Source organism: Chiloscyllium punctatum, chromosome 45 (assembly GCF_047496795.1).
Source record: "Chiloscyllium punctatum isolate Juve2018m chromosome 45, sChiPun1.3, whole genome shotgun sequence".
Lineage (NCBI taxonomy): Eukaryota > Metazoa > Chordata > Chondrichthyes > Orectolobiformes > Hemiscylliidae > Chiloscyllium > Chiloscyllium punctatum.
Window position 1 is genome coordinate 29,106,258 of NC_092783.1, and position 18,975 is coordinate 29,125,232.

Here is an 18,975-nt window from a genome sequence, read left to right on the forward strand (position 1 = left end):
ATCAGGAAACGGCAGAGGAGCTGAGTAAATACATTGTTTTGGTCATTATGGTAGATGACACAAATAGAACTCTTTAAAAATATCATGGGGCAAAATGGTGGGGGTGGGGGCAATAGTGTGGGCAGAGGGATAAATACAATAACTGTCATTAGAGAAAAAAATACTACGAAAACTAATGGGTCTAAAGGCAAATAAGCCCCTGGAACTAATGGATTATGCCCTCAGATATTAGTGGAAGTAGCTACAGAGATAGTAGATGCACTGATAGTAATCTTCTAGGAACCCTTAGAGTCTAGAAAAGTCCTAGAAGATTTGGAAAACTGCCAGTATAATGCATTTATTTGAAAAGGGAAATGAGCAACTGGTGACTACAGGCCAATTAGTTTTACATTTGTCATTGGGAAAATGTTAGAGTCCATTCTAAAGGATGTCATACTAGTGTATTTAGAAATACATAATGTTGTCAAGCAGAGTCAACATGGCTTCATAAAGGGTAAATCATATTTGATAAGTTTGTTACAATTCTTTCCAAAGGTAGCAAGCAGGATACATATGAGTGAAACAGTGGATGTAATGTGTTTGAAAAAGGTGTTCAATCAAGACCTTAATTACCTACGAGATAGGAAGCCATGGTGTTGGAGATACAGCAAACTGTTTATTACATAATACCTTTGGGACCAGAAGTGTGCCGGTTGATCAAGAGATCCCCATATTCAAAGTAAAACATATATTAAGTAATAGAAATGTAATGCAGGGGCTATACACATCACTTTTATACTTTACAACACAAATCACTTGAATAATAATATAGCTTTGCCTTAAATAAAACTTAGCGGAAGACAGCCTTTTCATTCCCATCATCAACTAACTTCTTGAACATTGCAGAGATTGTGATAATATAGTAGAGGTGAGGTATCTGATGTATATATTTTTTGCTGCAGGCATCAGTTCATAAGGTGCCAGCTAAAACAAAGCTTGCTGTAATAGCTTAGATAGAGATTTGGCTAACTAATGGAAGACAATGAGTTGGGGATAAAGGGGATATTCCAGGATGACAATCTGCAACTAATTGGAGTGCCATAGGGACTGGGGTCACAGTTACTTATAATATATGTGAATGACTTCGATGATGGAAGTGAATGTACTATTGTCAAGTTTGTAGATGACCCAAAAATGGATGGGAAGGGAAGTGGTGAGGTTGACACAAAGAGTCTGCAGGCTAATACAGACAGGTTAAATGAGTGGAATAAAGCTTGGAAAATGGTATGTACTGTGGGGAAATAGGAGGTTTTGCATTTTGGGAGGAGCTGAATATTATTTAAACAGAAGGAGACTGCAGAAAGCTTCAGAACAGAGGGATTTGGAATCCTTGTCCATGATTACAAAAGTAAACTAGTATCCAAGTTCAGTGGGTAATATGAATGGCAAATCAAATGTTGGCAATCATTTCAAAGAGAATAGAGTGTAAAACTAGGAAGAGTTTAGTAAAACTAGACAAGGTACCAGTCAGAACACAACTGAAATACTGTGAACAGTTTTGGTATTGAAAGAAAGATACACTGGAGGCAGCCTAGAGAAGGTTCATTTGGTTGATTCAGGGTATTAAGAGATTTTCTCACGAGGAGAGGTCGAATATGTTGGGCTTGGAAAGATAATATGGTTGCAGGAGAGATACCTGACAATGATTCTGACTCACTCTAAACTGTTGAATAGACTGGCACAGATGGCTACACAAGAAGAATATCAAGTAAATATAAAATGTCAGGTGGACACTGGTGCTTCATGCAACATCAGGAGCTTTGCAGACCTGTGAAAAGTGGTTGAAGATGATTCCCAAAAAATGAAGCCATCAAAGTTAAAGTTGAGACTTTTATAATTGAAAAACACTCAACCAAGAAGTGATATAAAGCTGGGAGCAATGGGAAGAGAGAAAATCTGTAATTCTAGATAATAGACATTAAGCCTGAGCCAATCATCTCAGTTTAAACAAGTCCAAAGCGTGACTGGTAACCTTACATGTACCAGAAGAGATTTCACAGGGCAACAGACCATGAACTACTGGATAAAAAAGTACAAAGATGTTTTCACAGGTTTTGGACATCCTCCTGTGAATATCATCTCAAAGTAGATGAGAATGGCAGACCAATGCAACATTTGCTGAAGGGGGTACTTAGCCAGCTTGAAAGACCAGCTAGAGAAGCCAGTCATGAAGGGAGTAATCGGCACAGAGACAAGTTTGACAGACTGGATTAGCAGCATGGTAGCAGTGAAGCACCCTGGAAAGCTGAGCGTATCCATCGATATAAAGTAGAGCAATAAAACTTTGAAGAGTTCTCACTACCTCATGCCAACCATTGAGGAGATGTTGCTACATCATGCTAAGTTAATACTACCCTGAATGTGAAGGATAAACATGGAAAGCGAGGTTTCGTAAAAACTGTAGTTTTTATGAAAACTGTTTGGACACGATTTCGGATGTAGAGGACAGGTACATGCTTTTGGCTTTTCCAGTGCTTCAGAAGAGTATCCAACACAGACAGTATGAGATAATCATTGCTCTTCCCAGAGTGGATGCAATTGAAGATGACTAAAGTCAAGTCTATAGGCCATGTACTGAAGGTGAAAGGACTTTACGTGGATCCTAATAAAGTGAGGTTGATAACAGACATGCAGAAACCAACAGATATGAAAACAGTGAAATGAATGTTGGTTTTCTCAACAACCTAGCAGTCTGTTGGCATCTACACAAGTTCACTGTTCATTTATTTAAGGACGCATGTAATAGCATTGGAGACAGTTCAATGTAGGCTTTACAAGTCTGGCAACTTCGGTCAAAGGTTGTCTGATGATGAAAGGCTGGACAATTGAGGCTTATATCTACTGCAGAAATGAGCAGATACCAAGGAAATTGCCAGCAATAATTTGCATGTGCACCCTCAAAGTACCTGGATATCTTAACCCTGACCTTAACCTTATGCAATGAGTGTGCAGAGACAAGTTAAAATGGGATGGATTACAATGAACACAGATATTTTTTATGAGGTATAATTTTCTTTTGTAGACCATGTATAGACCATGTAGCATGTCATTACAAATGACAGTTCATACAATTTGTTTTACAGACAGTGGTCTGTTTGAAGATATGCATTTGTACATAGCACACTGTGACCTGTCACAATCATAGAACATAGAACAGTACAGCACAGTATAGGCCCTTTGGCCCACAATGTTGTGCTGAACATTTATCTCAATCTAACATCAACCTAACCTACACACCCCTCAATTTACTGCTGTCCATGTGCTTATCCAGCAGTCGTTTAAATGTCCCTAATGTCTCTGACTCTACTACCACCTCTGGTAGTGCATTCCACGCACCCACCACTCTCTGCATAAAGAATCTATCTCTGACATCTCCCCTAAACCTTCCTCTAATCACTTTAAAATTCTGACCCCTCGTGGCAGCCACGTCTGCCCTGAGGAAATGTCTCTGGCTATCTCCTCTATCTAGGCCTCTCATTACCTTGTATAACTTCATCAAGACACCTCTCTTCCTCCTTCTCTCCAGTGTGAAAAGCTCGAGCTCACCCAACCTCTCTTCATAAGACAAACCCTCCAATCCAGGCAGCATCCTGGTAAATCTCCTCTGTACCCTCTCTAAAGCATCTACATCCTCCCTGTCATGAGGCAACCAGAACTGGATGCAATATTCCCAGCGTGGTCTAACCAGGGTTTTATAGAGCTGTAGTAAAACTTTGCGGTTCTTAAACTTGATCCCCCTGTTAATGAAAGCCAAAACACCATACGCCTTCTTAACAACCCGATTAACTTGGGTGACAACTTTGAGGGATCTATGTACATGGACATAAAGATCCCACTGTTCCTCCACACTGCCAAGAATCCTGTCTTTAATCCTGTATTCAGCATTCAAATTCAACCTTCCAAAATGAATCACATCACATTTATCCAGGTTGAACCTCATCTGTCACTTCTCAGCCCAGCTCTGTATCCTGTCAATGTCTTGTTGTAGCCTGCAACAGCCCTCGACACTATCTACAACATCACTGACACTTGTGTCATCGGCAAATGTACTAACCCACCCTTCCACTTCTTCATCGAAGTCATTTATAAAAACCTCAAAGATCAGAGGCCCAAGACCAGATCCCTGCGGGACACCACTGGTCACTGACCTCCAGGCGGAATACTTTCCATCCACTACCACTCGCTGTCTTCTTTTGGCCAGCCAATTCTGTATCCAGACAACCACATTTTCCTGTATCCCATATCTCCTAACTTGAATGAGGCTACCATGGGGTACCTTATCAAATGCCTTACTGAATTCCATATACGCCACATCCAGTGCTTGACCTTCATCAACTTGTCTCATCACATCCTCAACGAACTCAATAAAGCTTGTGAGGCATGACTTATTCCTCACAAAACCATGCTGACTATCTTTAATTAAACTATGTTTTTCCAAATAGTCATAAATCCTATCTCTCAGAATCCTTCCTGGTACCTTGCTTACCACAGATGTAATATTGACTGGTCTGTAATTCCCAGGGGTTTCCCTATTCCCTTTCTTGAACATGTTTGTGTTTGTGAGCAGAAGCCATTAAAGGTCAAACATGGAATGGTTTCCTGACAGAGCTTCCGCCCCTTTCCATACTTCCCCTCTCCCCTCCTCCCTCTTTCTCACCCCCACCCAGCCTGGTCATCCACCTCTCTCCACACTGCCCCTCTCCCCTCTTCCCTTTCTCTCACAGTCTTCTGCCCAGCCTGGCCCTCTATTCCTCTTCACACTGACCCTCTCTGCTCCTTCCTTCCTCTCACCTCTACCCAGCCTGGCCCTCCACCTCCCTCCATGCTGCCTGTCTCCCCTCCTCCCTCTGTCTCACACAGATATTCACCCAGCCAAGCCTCCATCCTTTCTCACACTGTCCCTGACTCTCTCCATCCTAGCCTTGCCCTCTCCAGCTGTCCCTCCCTGTTCAGCCCCTCTCCCTCCCTCCCAGCCTAATTCTTTCTCTCTTCTGTCTCTTTCTCCCTCCTATTCTGGTCCTTTTGCTTGTCCTCCTCTCCTCCCTTCCTGTCTCACTCCACATCTTCCTCTAAATCTCTTGCTGTAGTTCTCTCCCCATTTCACCTCCCCCCCCCCCCCCCCCCAGTTTTTTTGTGTCTCTCTCTTTCCTCACTCTGTTCTGCATGACCCTCTATTTCTTTCCTTCACCCACCTTTCTCCCATCATCCCTCTTGTTCTCTTCCTTTGTCTATCATCCTCCTGGGCTTGTCCTCTCTAAGGTCCTTCCTCTTTCCCTCTCTCCCAGACACGCCTTGACTCCTGCTCTAGCTCTACCAACTGCTCACTCGCTCATTCTGCTTTCTCGTTTTTTAGGAGTCTACACATTGATTGCCACTGGGGCTCTGATGATGCTGGTGGGTTTTCTTGGATGTTGTGGAGTGGTGCACGAATCTCAGTGTTTACTTGGAGCTGTAAGTATTGCTAGGCTCAGAGGCCAACATTTAATGTATGTCTGAGGTTAGGAGTCATAGTTGGTGCGATACCGGGGTCAGGTTAGTTTCCATTTGTTGTTTGAGTCAGTATGTGCCTTGGTCAGTGGTTGGTTAGTGGGCATACAGAATTAGGGTTCTGTATATATCTGGGTTCAGGGTTGGTTTTATGGACAGGGTCATGAGTCACTCTCTAACTGGGGGTTGCAATTGATAGTTTGATTTGGTGTATGTTGAGGTGGAGTTTAGTGTGTCCCTGGGATCGGGTGGATTGTACATTTTGAGTCAAGGTTGGTCCATGTCAGAGATCACATATCAATGCATAACTAGGGTCAGGGGTCATGTGATGCAAGGATTAGTATTTGCCTGTGGTCAGGGGTCAGTGTGTCACTGGTGTCTGTGTTGAGCTGAGTGGCTGGCATGATGTCTCAGTTGAGGATTTGTTTTAGTTCTGGTATCAGGGGTCATTTGTAAGTGTGAATCTGGGTTATAAGTAATAGAGTTATATAGGTCTATGTAGCTCTATGTATGTCTTGGCATCGCACGTTCCCATCTAAATGCTTCTTAAATGTTATGGAGGTTTCTGCCTCTACAGTCTGGGGTTGGAGTGTGTCTGGGGTCAGGAGTTGGTCTCCAATAAGAATAGGATTTATTGACTGTCTCAGGTTCATAGCCAGACTGAATTACAATCATTGGACAATGTGAGTTTGGAATTGGTCATTGTTGGGGTTATGGCTCAGACTGGGCTCTGGTGTTATGGGTGATTCTACATCTGGGATCATGGGTGACTGTACAGCCAAAGTCAGCAGCTGAGGTGCATTTTGGATCTGTGCTCAATGTGCTTCTGGGTCAATGATTGATGTGTATCTGGGGTCAAAGTTTGCCTGGGGTCAGGGCTCTGAGCATATTGGGGAACAGAGTCCATTCTGAATCTGAGTTGGTATTCGGTATGCTTTTCTGGGGTCTGGTGTGTAGGACTTTGTTTCAAGGAGTCTTCATGAGTTTCAGGGGAAATGTTAGTTTGTGTTTCAGCTCAGTGTTTATTGAATACCTGGGGTCAGAATACAAAGTGCTACAGGGTTCAGGTGTTGATGTTCACTGTTAACAATGCTGACCTTTTTCTCTCCAGTTCTTCATGTGTCTGCTGGTGATTTTTGTGGCTGAGATCACAGCTGGAGTCTGGGGTTTCCTGAACAAGCACGAGGTAATGTATTACCTCAGCCCACCTGTAAAATGCCAGAACAGCTCTTCCCATTCTCAGCTGCAGGATTGGAAAGGGACCCCTCTTCCCATCTCCAAGCTCCTTAATTCTTAGCATTTCAACTCCACATTCATATGAACATGAGGAGACCATTCAGGAGACTTTCAGCCATTTATCCAGACCATGGCTGATCAATGAGCTCGGTGTGTAGTCACCGTTTTCCCCATATTCCTTCGCAGTACCATTGGTTCACAAAAATCTGTCCATCGCAGACTCCAAAGAAGCTATTGATCCATGAGTCATTGCAGATTACAGAAACATAGAAACCAGAAGCAAGGCTAATCCATTTGATCCTTAGAGGCTGCTGCACCAGTCTACATGGTTATGGCTGATCCCCTATCTCACAGTCAGTTCTCCACTTTCTTTCTATTACCTTTGATGCTTTTAAAATCTAAACATGTACCTATCTCTTTCTTGAACATATTCAGAGACTTCGGCCCCCAGTCTTCTGTGGTAGAGAACTCCACAGGTTTACTACCCTTTGAATTAAGAGATCCTTTTTCAACTCAGCCTTAAACGGTCGACTCTGTACCTTGAGACTGTGACCCTTGATTCCAGACTCCCAACCAGGGAAACATCCTCCCAGCATCTAGTCTGTCCAGCCCTGTTGGAATTTTATAATATGTTTTAATCAGACGTCCTCTTATCCTTGAAACTCTGGTGAATATAGACCCAACTGAACCATTCACTCTACATAGGACAGTCCTGCCATCCTTGGTATCAGCCAAGTGAACATCTGCTGTACTCCCTCTATGGTAAACATATCCTTTCTTAGGTAGGCAGACCAAAACTGTGTGTAATTATCCCAGTGCAGTCTCAGCGATGCCCTGTGTAAGTGCAGAAAGACATCGCTACTTCTGAACTGAAATTCTCTTGCAATGGTGACCAATATACCATTACCAGCTAATTGCTGCAGCTGCCTGTCTACTTTCACTGACACCTAGATCCCATGATATAGCCGCACTTCCCAGTAGGTCACCCCTTAAGTAATACTCTGCCTTTCTGTTTTTCACACCAAAATGTATAACTTGACATTAACTGTATTGTACCTGCCATGTATTTACCTACTCACTCAGTTTGTCTAAATGACCTTGAAGCCTCCTTGTATCCTCTTCACATCTCACTATCCCACACATTAGCAAACCTGGAAATGTTACGTTTGGTAGCTCCTTCCAACTTATTTATATAACTTGTAAATAGCTGGGTCATTGGCATTGTGCCTTGCTATACCCTACTAGTCACTTCCTGCCACTGGAAAAAGACCATTAATTCTCACTCTGTTTCCTGTCTGTCAACCAATTCTTAATCCATGCCAATATATTGATCCCTATCCCTTGTGCTTTAGCTTTGCTCATTAATCTCTTATCAAAAACATTCTGAACAATCTAAATGCTCCACATCTGCTGGTTCTCCCTTACCTATTTTGGTAATTATATCCTCAAAATGTTCCAGTAGATTAGTTAAGTATGATTTGTCTTTCATAAACCGATGCAGGCATTGTCCAGCCCTGTTAATGCTTTCCAAATGTCCTATTATCATGATTTACAATAGAGACTAGCACCTCTCCCCTCACCCCCAACTGATGTTTGACAAACTGCTTTGTAATTATCTTTTGTCTCCTCTTTTTCTTATTAAATAGCGGTGTTGTACTTGCCATCTTCCTATCTGTAGGAACTGCTCCAGAGTCTATTGACGATGACCAGCAATGCATTCAATATTTCCAGGGCCATTTCCTTTCATATTTTGAGATGTAGATTATCAGACCCTGGTCGAGAAAGGGACAAAATTCAACATCAGCTCCCCTCCCCCTCTGCTTCTTTATTTTGATATATTGGGTCAATATATGTCACAAATTATAAGTTAAATAACAAATACAAAATAAATTGACCTCACAGGTTTTCTGGGCAGTCCACTCAGGATATATGTCACCAACTTCAGTCAGAAGAAGACAAGAATTTGAATGGAGTAGGCCATTCAACCCCTCAAACCTGCTCTGCCATTCAGTGAGATCATAACTGATCTGATTGTGGCCTCAACTCCACTCTCCTGAGTGCCCCTCATCCTCTTTGACTCCTTTAACAATCAGAAATCTGTCTAACTCAGCCTTGAATATATTCAGTGCCTCAGTCTCCATTAATCTCTGGTGAGTAGAACTCAGTATTCTAATAATCCTCAGAGAAAAAAGAATGGGAGACAACTACCTTCTAAAATCTGTCCCCTAGTTTTAAACTCCCCTCCTGGAGAAAACATCTGCTGAACATTCACACTGTCAAATCTTATTTGTTTCAATATGATCACGTCTCATTCTTCAAAATTCCAATCAGGACAGGCCCAACCAATATCCGACAACTCCTTCATCCATGGATTCAGTCAAGTGTGGAAGATAACAACTATGGAGCACAGCTCTTTGACTTTAACCCTTCATCCCAGCCAACAAACACTTCAACTGCAAACTGACCTGGCTTCTGTAGTTAAGTGTGTCTTTGTAGATGAACTCAGTAGGCAGAGCAGCTTCAGGGAGTGAGGCCTGTTGGCTTTATTTCTTTTTCATTCAGTTGGGGGACATGGCACTGCTGGCTCTAGTTGCCCCTTGAGAAGGTGGTGGTGAGCTGCCTTCTTGAACTGCTGCAGTCCACCTGCTGTGAGTTTAACCATAATGGCATTAGGGAGGGAATTCCAAGATTTTGACCTGGAGACAGTGAAGGAAAAGTGAGGTATGTCGAAGCCAGGTGAGTGACTTGGAGAGAAACTTGCAGGTGGTGGTGTTCCCATTTTATTGGAAACTACCTGTTTTCCTTCACAATGGGACAGGGAGGATTTTTCTGGACAACTTTCAAAAGAGAAGTACAGCACAAGAACAGGCCCTTTGGCCCTCCAAGCCTGTGCCAATCATCATGCGAAAACTAAATAGTTGTTGCTAGTAAAATTTTCTTTGCTTCGATATTTGATTGGGTAGACCTCGTTCTTCTTTTGTTGGACTTCTTTCATTTAAGCTCCCTTGGGTTTTGGGGTGGCATGGTGGCTCAGTGGTTAGCACTGCTCCCTCACAGCACTAGGGTCCCAGGTTCGATTCCAGCCTCAGGCGACTGTCTGTGTGGAGTTTGCACATTCTCCCTGTGATGGCGTTGGTTTCCTCTGGGTGCTCTGGTTTCCTCTGAGAGTCCAAAGATGTGCAGGTCAGGTGGATTGACCATGTCAAATTGCCCATAGTTTTAGGTGCATTAGTCAGAGGGAAATGGGTCTGGGTGGGTTACTCTTCGGAGGGTCAGTGTGGAATGGTTGGGCCAAAGGCCTGTTTCCACACTGTAGGGAATCTAATCTTCTGGGGTTTTTTTTTACCCTTACAGAGGGAGAAAGGGAGGACAGAAATGATTTCATAAAGAACAAAAATACAAAGAACAAAAAGAGAAGTTCAGCACAGGAACACTCCCTTCAGCCCTCCAAGCCTGCGCTGAACATCATGTCCAAACTAAACGAATAAACAAACCTTCTGCCCTTATTTGGCCCGTATCCCTCTACTCCCTCCCTAATCATGTAACCATCCAGATGCCTCTTAAATGTCACCAATGTGCCTATCTCCACTACCTCTGCTGGCAGTACATTCCAGGTTCCTACCATATCTGTGTGAAAAACTTCATATGCACATCTCCCTTAAACTTTACTGCTCTCATCTTGAACCTGTGCTCCCTTGTAATTGAAACTTCAACCCTGGCGAAAAAACTTCTGACGATCCCCCCTCTCTATGCCTCTCATAATTTTGTAGATCTCTATCAGGTCTCCTCTCAGCCGGCATCTTTAGTGAAAACAATCCTAGTCTTTTTAATCTTTCCTCATAGCCAATGCCCTTGAGACCAGGCAACATCCTGGTGAACCTTCTCTGCACTCTCTCCAAAGCTTCCATGTCCTTCTGGTAGTGTGGTGACCAAAACTGCAGACAGTATTCCGAATGTGGCCTAACAAGGGTTTTATATAGCTGCAACATGGTTTGCCAACTCTTGTACTCCAAACCCCGGCCGATGAAGGTAAACATGCCATCTGCCTCCTTAATCACCTTGGTCACCTGTGTTGCCACTTTTGGGGAACTATGGACCTGTACACCCAGATCTGTCTGTATGTTAATGTTTACAGTATAACTCACCCCTAAATATGATTCTTCAAGATGCATCACCTCACATTTGTCTGAATTAACTCCACTTGCCATTTCTGTGTCGTCAATCTATCTATATTCTTTCACTGTCATTGGCACTATCAGGAACTCCACCAATTACTAATCAGACCACTCACATTTTCCTCCAGGTCATTTATATTTACTATAAACAACAGGCGACCTAAGACTGATCCCTATGGAACACCACTAGTTATTGGTCTTGATTCTGAGAAACACCTTTCCACTGTTACCCTCTATCTTCTATGACTAAGCCAGCTTTGTATCCATCTAGCCAGCCCACCCTGACTCCCACGTGATTTTAGTTTTTATACCAATCTGCCATGTGCGACTTTATCAAATGCCTGACTAAAGTCCATATAAACTACATCCACAGCCCTTCCCTCATCAAGTATCTTTGTCACCTCTTCAAAAGGTTCAAACAGGTTGGTGAAACATGACCTTCCCCGTATAAACCATGCTGCCTATCATTAACTAGTCTGATTTCTTCCAGATGTGCATATATCTTGTCTCATAGTATTTTCTCCAAGTGTTTCCCCACCGCAGACATCAGTCTCACCAGTTCATAATTTCTAACATTGCTGCTCCTTTGTTTAACAAAGGAAGCAAGGATATTGAGAAATCTCCAGTCCTCTGGAACTTTGCCTGTGATCAAAGAGGATGTGAAGATACCTGCTAATGCCCCAGCTATTTTTTTTCCTTGCCTTTTGCAGTAACCTGGGATAGATCCCATCTGGACCTGGGGACTTGTCTACCTTATTACAATTTAGCATACTCCAAACTTCTCCCTTCAAATATTGACATTCTCTACAGTAGTCACATTGTCATCCCTGACCTCGACATCAGTCATGTCCTTCTCCTTGGTAAATACCAATACAAAGTACTTGCTAAGCATTATTCCCACTTCCTGTGGCTCCATGTATAACTTCTCTACTTTGTCCTTGTTACCCTATTTCTTCTAATATCTTCATAAAAAGCTTTGGGATGCACCTTGACCCTATTTACTAAAGACATTTCATGGCCCCTTTTAGCCTTCCAAATTCAGCGTTTAAGTTCCTTCCTAATTTCTCGAAACTCCTCAAAGGCTTTGTCAGTTTGTAGCTGCCTACTGTATGCTCCCTTTTTCTTTTTGACTGAGCTTACAATTTCCCTTGTCATCCATGGTTCCTGAATCCTGCTTTTCCTATCCCTCAATTTTGCAAGGACATGCATGTCCTGCACTTTAATCAACTGGTCTTTAAAGGCCTCCCAAATGCCAGATGTAGATTTGCCATGAAATAACTGATCCTGATCCATATTCCTCGGTTCCTGTCTAATTTGGCCCTTGTAATTGGCCCTTGCCCGTCTAAGCACCCTTTCCTTGGAATCAGAGAGAAAATACAACTCTTACATGCTGTTCATAGTTAGTTCAGTGGAGAGCATTGATTGGTACAGTCTTCCTGACACTTCTACCCTGAATGGCTGTTCCCAATCAAATTTCAGACCAAAACGCAAAAAGAGTTGCTATCCCACAATGTTGAATCATGCTCCCATATTAGGTATTGGGTTAGCCCAGTTCAGGAGCATATCCACTGATTGAGCTACTGTAATTAACTATATAATTTTCTCAGCTATTAATAGGATTGCCTCCCATTATTTTGGTTGTTGATGAGTTAGGAAAACACTATTCCCATCTCAAGGGAAATCATTTTCAATATCTTTCTGTTTACCCCGTGGAAATGTTGTGGAAGGTTCCTTGAGATAAGTACCATCAGGTTCCTATTGTGGTGTATGCCACAAGAGAAACCAATGTTAAAAATCTCCTTGTGCTTACTGTTAAAAGGAGACTACAGTTGTTACTAAATCTGGAGTATAATTTTATGCTTGTGACACCGTCCCTAAATAAAAGACAAAAATGGTGCACAGTACTCTTGGTACGGCCTTCCTGAGGCCCTGTACAGCTGCAGCAACATTTCTCAACTTTTATATTCAATTTCCCTTACAGTAAACACCAACGTTTTGTTGACTTTTCTAATCATTTGCTGAATCTGCAAACCAACTGTTCATGACTGATGTACCAGGACATCCAGATTTCGATGTCCTGTCGTGTTCTGCAGTATCTCTTCATTTATTTTATGTTTTTCTTTTTTCTGTTAAAGTGAACAAATTCACATTTTCCCACATTATCTACCAAACGTTTACCTCCTCACTTCACCTATCTATATTGCTTTTCAGACTCCTTAGGACCTCTTGAAAACTTGCTTTTATATCGATATTTGTTTTAATGGCAATTGATATCAATTGCAAATTGTTGAGTGCCCAGCACTGAACCCTGCGACATTATTATTACAGCTTGCCAACTTGAAAATGCTCTGTTTCACCCAGTGTACTTAGTTCCTGCTCTGACTGGCTTGCAGCCATGCATCACTAAATGGTGTCCATGTCCTCCTCTACCCCCTCATTGCTCTTCCCTTCTCCAAACCACCTTCCATTTCCTGTGCCCCTCCTCTGCCCATGTCACAAACCTTTCGGATTCTAACCTGTCTCCCTTTCCAGACTCACCCTCCCTCCTTCTCCTTCCTCCACATTCTCCTCTTTCCTGTCTTCTGCTTTCCCTTCTTGTTTCTATTTCTTTCTGTGTCCTTGTCTCTCCCTATTTCCCATGACCCTTCATTTCCATGTCTCTACCTTTCATTCTCTCCATCTCGCTTGATCTTTCCATCCTTTCAGTCTATCTCTCTGCCTTTTTTGCATGAGCAGTCGCTATCTCTCGCTTTTCCTCTCTCCTTGTCTCCCTTGTTTCTCAATCCTCGATCCTCTGTCCCCTACGCTATTGTTGATCGTGGACCTTCCTGTGTTATGACTTTTTTTTTGTTTGCTGATAGATTCTGCAAGAGATGAGTGGCTATTACAGCAAATCCCTGCAAGCTTATAAAATGACTGGAGCGGGTAACAGGACATTACGTGCCATCCATAGTGTGGTGAGTGGGTGCCTCACACCATACCCTTAGTGTGGAACATTTACACACTCAACCAACTCAATTGTTTGTCATGTGTGAGTGGACACAGCACACACCTATCTTCCTATGCCATATATTCACAACTTACAAACTTCGAGAGACTAAATCCCAGAGTACAGTGAGAGCTTATGTTATACCTTCACAGACATCACAAAGATCTACACTACCAACTCTCCAAATTCTCACATTATTTGGGCCAAAGGGGGAAACAGTGGGCAGGATTTTCCCCTGGGATTCAGGGCCACAATGTTTTGAGTGAACAGGAGTCGAGTGCGCATTTGGCACCTGTGAGATTGGCTTGTAATATTCTGGGAGGCGTGTTCTTCATTGGCTGCCTCTGCTGTAGTGGGCAGGGTACTGACATTAAAGGACCAATCACGAGCCTGTCAGCTCAGAGGGAGAGTCAGACATGACTGAGGCAGCTTGGAGACAGCAAGATCTCCTAAACATAGAGATGCTATTATTGACTTACACAGAAGTACATACATACAGTGGCATAGTGTTCCAGAGACCCAGGCTGATGTTCAAGTGTTTGAATGTCACCAGCCCACCACAACATGGCAGTGGGGCAACACCTACCCAAGAAGGGTGATGGTGGTGTCTGGGACATTGTCTGTAAGGTCTGATTCTGTCAGTATGACTGTGTCAGGCTGCTGTTTAACTCAGTGAGACATTTCAAGAAACCCACCCCCTTTAAACCGTTACCACTCTGACCTAACTTATGGTGGTAACATTGAAATTTAGTACAATTATCTGATTATTACTCTTACACAGCTCTGTGAACTTTTTACATATTTGCTCCTCTATTTCCTGCTGACTCTTTCAGGGCCTATAATACATTCCTCAGTTCGACCCACAAAGCCTCATTGGAGGACCCTTCCAAGAAATTATCTCTCCTTATTGTAGTAATTGGCACTTTAATCAATAGTACTACACTACCACCCTTTTTACATCCTCCTTTGTCTCACCTAAAGATGCTATATCCCAGGATGTTGAGTTGCCAGTCCAGCCCTTCCCTCAACCATGTTTCTGTGATGCCAACAATATCATATTTCCATGTAGGAGATAGTGAGGTCTGCAGATGCTGGAGAATCAGGGTTGAGAAAGTGTGGCACTGGAAAGAACACAGCAGGTCAGGCAACATCTGAGGAGCAGGAGAGTTGACATTTTGGGCATAATTCTTCATTAGGACTGGGGAGGAGGAAGGGGGCTGAAAAATAAATGGGGGTAGTGGGGCTAGGGGAAAGGCCTCCACTACATCAGCGAGACTGAGCGCACAGAGTGGTTCAGGGAACATCTCTGATCCATACACATCAAGCAACCCCACCTTCCCATGACCATCCATCTCAACTCCCGCCTCCCATTCCCCCAATGACATGTCCATTCTGGGGACACCACCTAAGCAAGGCCACCTGCAAACTGGAGGAGGAACACCTCATCTCTTGCCTCAGGAGCCTACAAACCACACAGTCTTAACATTGAATTCACCAGTTTCCAAGTCTCCCCACCCCCATCCATCCCAGATCCAATCCTCCAACTCGGCACCACCCTCTTGACTTGCCCTACCTGTCCATCTTCCTTCCCACCTGACTGCTCCACACTTCCCACCAACCTATCATAATCACCTTCGCCCACCTATCGCCATCCCACTTACCTTTCCCCCAACCGCACCCTCGTCCCCCATTTATTTCTCAGCTGCCTTCCCCCTCCGCTGTCATGATGAAGGATTATGCCCAAAATGTCGACTCTCTTGCTCCTCAGATACTGCCTGACCTGCTGTGCCTTTTCCAGCATCACACTTTATCATACTTCCATGTGTCAATCCATGCCATGAACTCATAAGACTTACCTATTACACTCCTAGCAATAAAGACCACCGAGCCTCGCTTTACTCTCGTGACTCACAATATAGTAGAACTCAATCTGACTTGCTTCCTTTGCTGTGGCATGATGTGTTTCTGTTCCATCGATATTCTGTGTCCCCTCTCCCAGTCAGACCGTTTAAACTCCTCCCAACTGTACTAGCAAGTGTCTACCTGCAAGGATGTTGGTCCCAGTGTGGTTCAGATACAGACTGTCCCATTTGACATGTCCCACCTTCGCCAGAAATGTGATCCAGGAATCTGAAACCCTTCCTGTTGCACCAAACCTTGAGCCATGCATTCAGCTGTCCTGTTTTCTTATTTCTAAACTTACTAGTATGTGGCAGTAGGAATAAACCAGAGATTGTAATCATTGAGGTCCTGCTTTTTAATCCACTGCCGAGCTCTCTGACTTCTTGATGGAAGATCTCTTTCCTTACTTTGCCCATAGCATTGGAAGTAACATGTACCACAACCTTTCAGGTTGTCCTGCAGCCCTTCAGTGACCTCCCCGACCCAAGCACCAGGGAGAAAACATACCATTGTGGTGTCACATCTTTGGCCACAGAAACATCTGTCTGCTCCCCTAACTAAAGAATTTCCTATCACTCCCGCTGTTCCTTCCCTCTTCTGCCCCTCACCGCCATACAGTCAAGCTGCTTATGATGCCAGAAGCTTGGCTCTGACTGCACTCCTCCAGGGTACCAACACTCCCATCAGCTTCCAAACTGGAAAACCAGTTAGTTATTGGGATCCCAGGGAACTCCTGCATTATCTGCCTATTTGTTCTGGATTGTCTGGTGGTCACCCTTTCTCTTCTTACCCCTAGCCCCTCGGGCTGTGGTGTGACTGTAGATGTGCCACAGTTTCTCCAAGCGCTGGTCAAACTCCGCGACCCGGAGCTCCAGCTTCTGCAGCCTGGGAGCACCCCTTGTACATTTGATCATTTAGGACACTAGCAGCATCCAGCACTCCCCACATGTGACAGGATACACATTTTGCTTGGCTAGCCTTTCCTGATATCTCTTAAACTTAGAATTAACACCTTAGACTAGAATTCTTCATCTTATTTTGTTAGACTTCATACTCTGTTAATAAAGTTACTTTGTCCAGCTTTAGCTGGTAATCAACATCTTACTGGGGTAAATGCCAACATGAACTCTGGTACAATTGGCTTTATCACACTGCATACTCAATATATATGACAGGATTCTTTCTGTATACTTGGGCACATTTAGCAATCTGCTGACCCTTATAATCTGCACTGATGCCCTGAACCTCATCATTCTTGCATTTGGGCACTGGGCGAACATTGTATTTCTGCCTGAGTTTCTTGGAAAGCAGAGAGGACATTATTTTCCTGCGAATGTGAGAAAGACCATTAAAAGTGCCTCTTGTGGTTCTTCCTCTGGGAAGATGTGACAAGAGGGTTGAACCTCAACTGGCCTCCTGCTCAGTCCTCAATGGCTGTCTTTGTTGGTCATGGTCAGGCGAGCTTTATATTCTAGAAATTTCACCATGGAATTCAAGCCCATATCCCAAAGGATTAGCCTGAGTTCTGGATTCCTTATCCAGTGGCAGTACCATGATGTCTGCACTTTCCCCTCAAGTGTCATTGACGTAGTCAACTGGAACTCCCGCCCTAATGGCATTGTGGGTCAACCCACAGCACATGGGCTGCAACATTTCAGGACAGCAGCTCCCCACCTTAACAAGGGTAATGAGCATGGGCTATAACGCAGGCCCAGCCAGTGACACCCACATACATAAATGAATTTTTAAAAATCATGTGACATTCCAAATCAATTCCAGTCTTTGTTTGTGCATCACAGCAGTGTGCTGAGGCCTGGAAAGACTCGCCATAATTATCAAAGTAATAATCACCTGCCATTTCCCCAATGTCCTAATTTGGTGCAAGAAACTACTCATTCACACCTTGGACCATCAAACATTACAGCACAGGCCCTTCGGCCCACGATGTTGTGCTGAGCATTTATCTTACTCTAAAATCAACCTAACCTACACACTCCTCAATTTACTGCTACCTCTTCAGACTCCAGGCACAAGTTCCTTCCACTATCCCTGATCGACCCTATCCTCTGTCTGATCATTCTCTCATTCCTCACATAAGCGTAGAATACCATTACGTTTTCCCTAATCCTTCCGACCAAGGCTTTTGCATGGCCCCTCCTCGCTCTCCTCAGCCCATTTTTGAGTTCTTTCCTAGCTACTGTGTAATCCTCTAAAGCTGTGCCAGATCCTTGCTTCCTCCACCTTACGTAAGATTCCTTCTTCCTTTTGACGAGAAGCCCCTTTTGTCATCCAAGGCTCCTTCACCGTACCAGTCCTTGCCTGTCTCACTGGGACAAAGTTATCCAACACTCACAACAAGTCCTCCTTAAACAGCCTCCACATTTCTGCTGTGCATTTCTTACAGAACAATTGTTCCCAATTGTTTCAGTCAGAAGGAGACTCTCACATACAACTGATGGTGAAAAGAGAGAGTCTCTTTACAAATGTAAAAACTTATTGACATTGAAGTGCCACCAATGTGCCCTCAGAAGGGCTTCTTACTCTCTGACCCACTTGGTCTTGGCACAGTCCTGGGATTTATAGATGGGGTGAAAGTAGAGCCCATTGCCCTTGGAGATTTGGTCAGGCAAAGCTGGTAGGGGTGGGATGTTTGTGTCTAGAGTGCCTTGAGGTACTGAGTGTGTTCTCTTCAAAGGCAGGGGGGCCCTTCTAAGTTTGACAGGCAGGGTGAAAGTGAAAGGCCTGACCACTTCTGGAGGGTGCTGAGAGGAGACTTCTGGGAGTCTCTGGCTGGATGCCTACTGGCATTGCCCTGCCTTCTTGTGAGGAACAGGCTCCTGCAGAGTCAGGTAAAGTTTCCTTCTCTCCCTGTCACCTTGCTGTTGGCGCTGATGGAGTGATGGAGAATAGGTCTGAGTGTTTACCCAGCAGCCCTAAGGAGTTGGGACTGGCTCACCATGGTAACTCCACAAAGGTCACCGGAACCTCACAGTCCTGCAAACTTTTGTCAGGTTTCTTAGTGCCCCTGAGAAATTTGCCAGCTGCTTCTGCATATGTTGTACGTTTGTACAAAGTCCCTCATTGCCAACATCACAGGAGCTGAGCAGGTGCCTCGTCTCTGGCAATCCTTGAGTACCAGCTGCCCGG

The 18,975-nt window shown here is 43.9% G+C and overlaps 1 protein-coding gene across 2 annotated transcripts in view; it reads left to right on the plus strand.

Annotated features, from left to right (window-relative positions):
• LOC140467095 (CD9 antigen-like) overlaps positions 1-18,975 on the plus strand; it is an 88,987-nt gene that overhangs the window by 46,321 nt on the left and 23,691 nt on the right. For both annotated transcript variants that reach the window (XM_072563161.1, XM_072563160.1), the window contains exons 3-5: positions 5,393-5,490; positions 6,638-6,712; positions 13,799-13,894. In XM_072563161.1, coding sequence (XP_072419262.1) covers positions 5,393-5,490; positions 6,638-6,712; positions 13,799-13,894 — 269 coding nt within the window. The remainder of the gene's footprint in view (positions 1-5,392; positions 5,491-6,637; positions 6,713-13,798; positions 13,895-18,975) is intronic.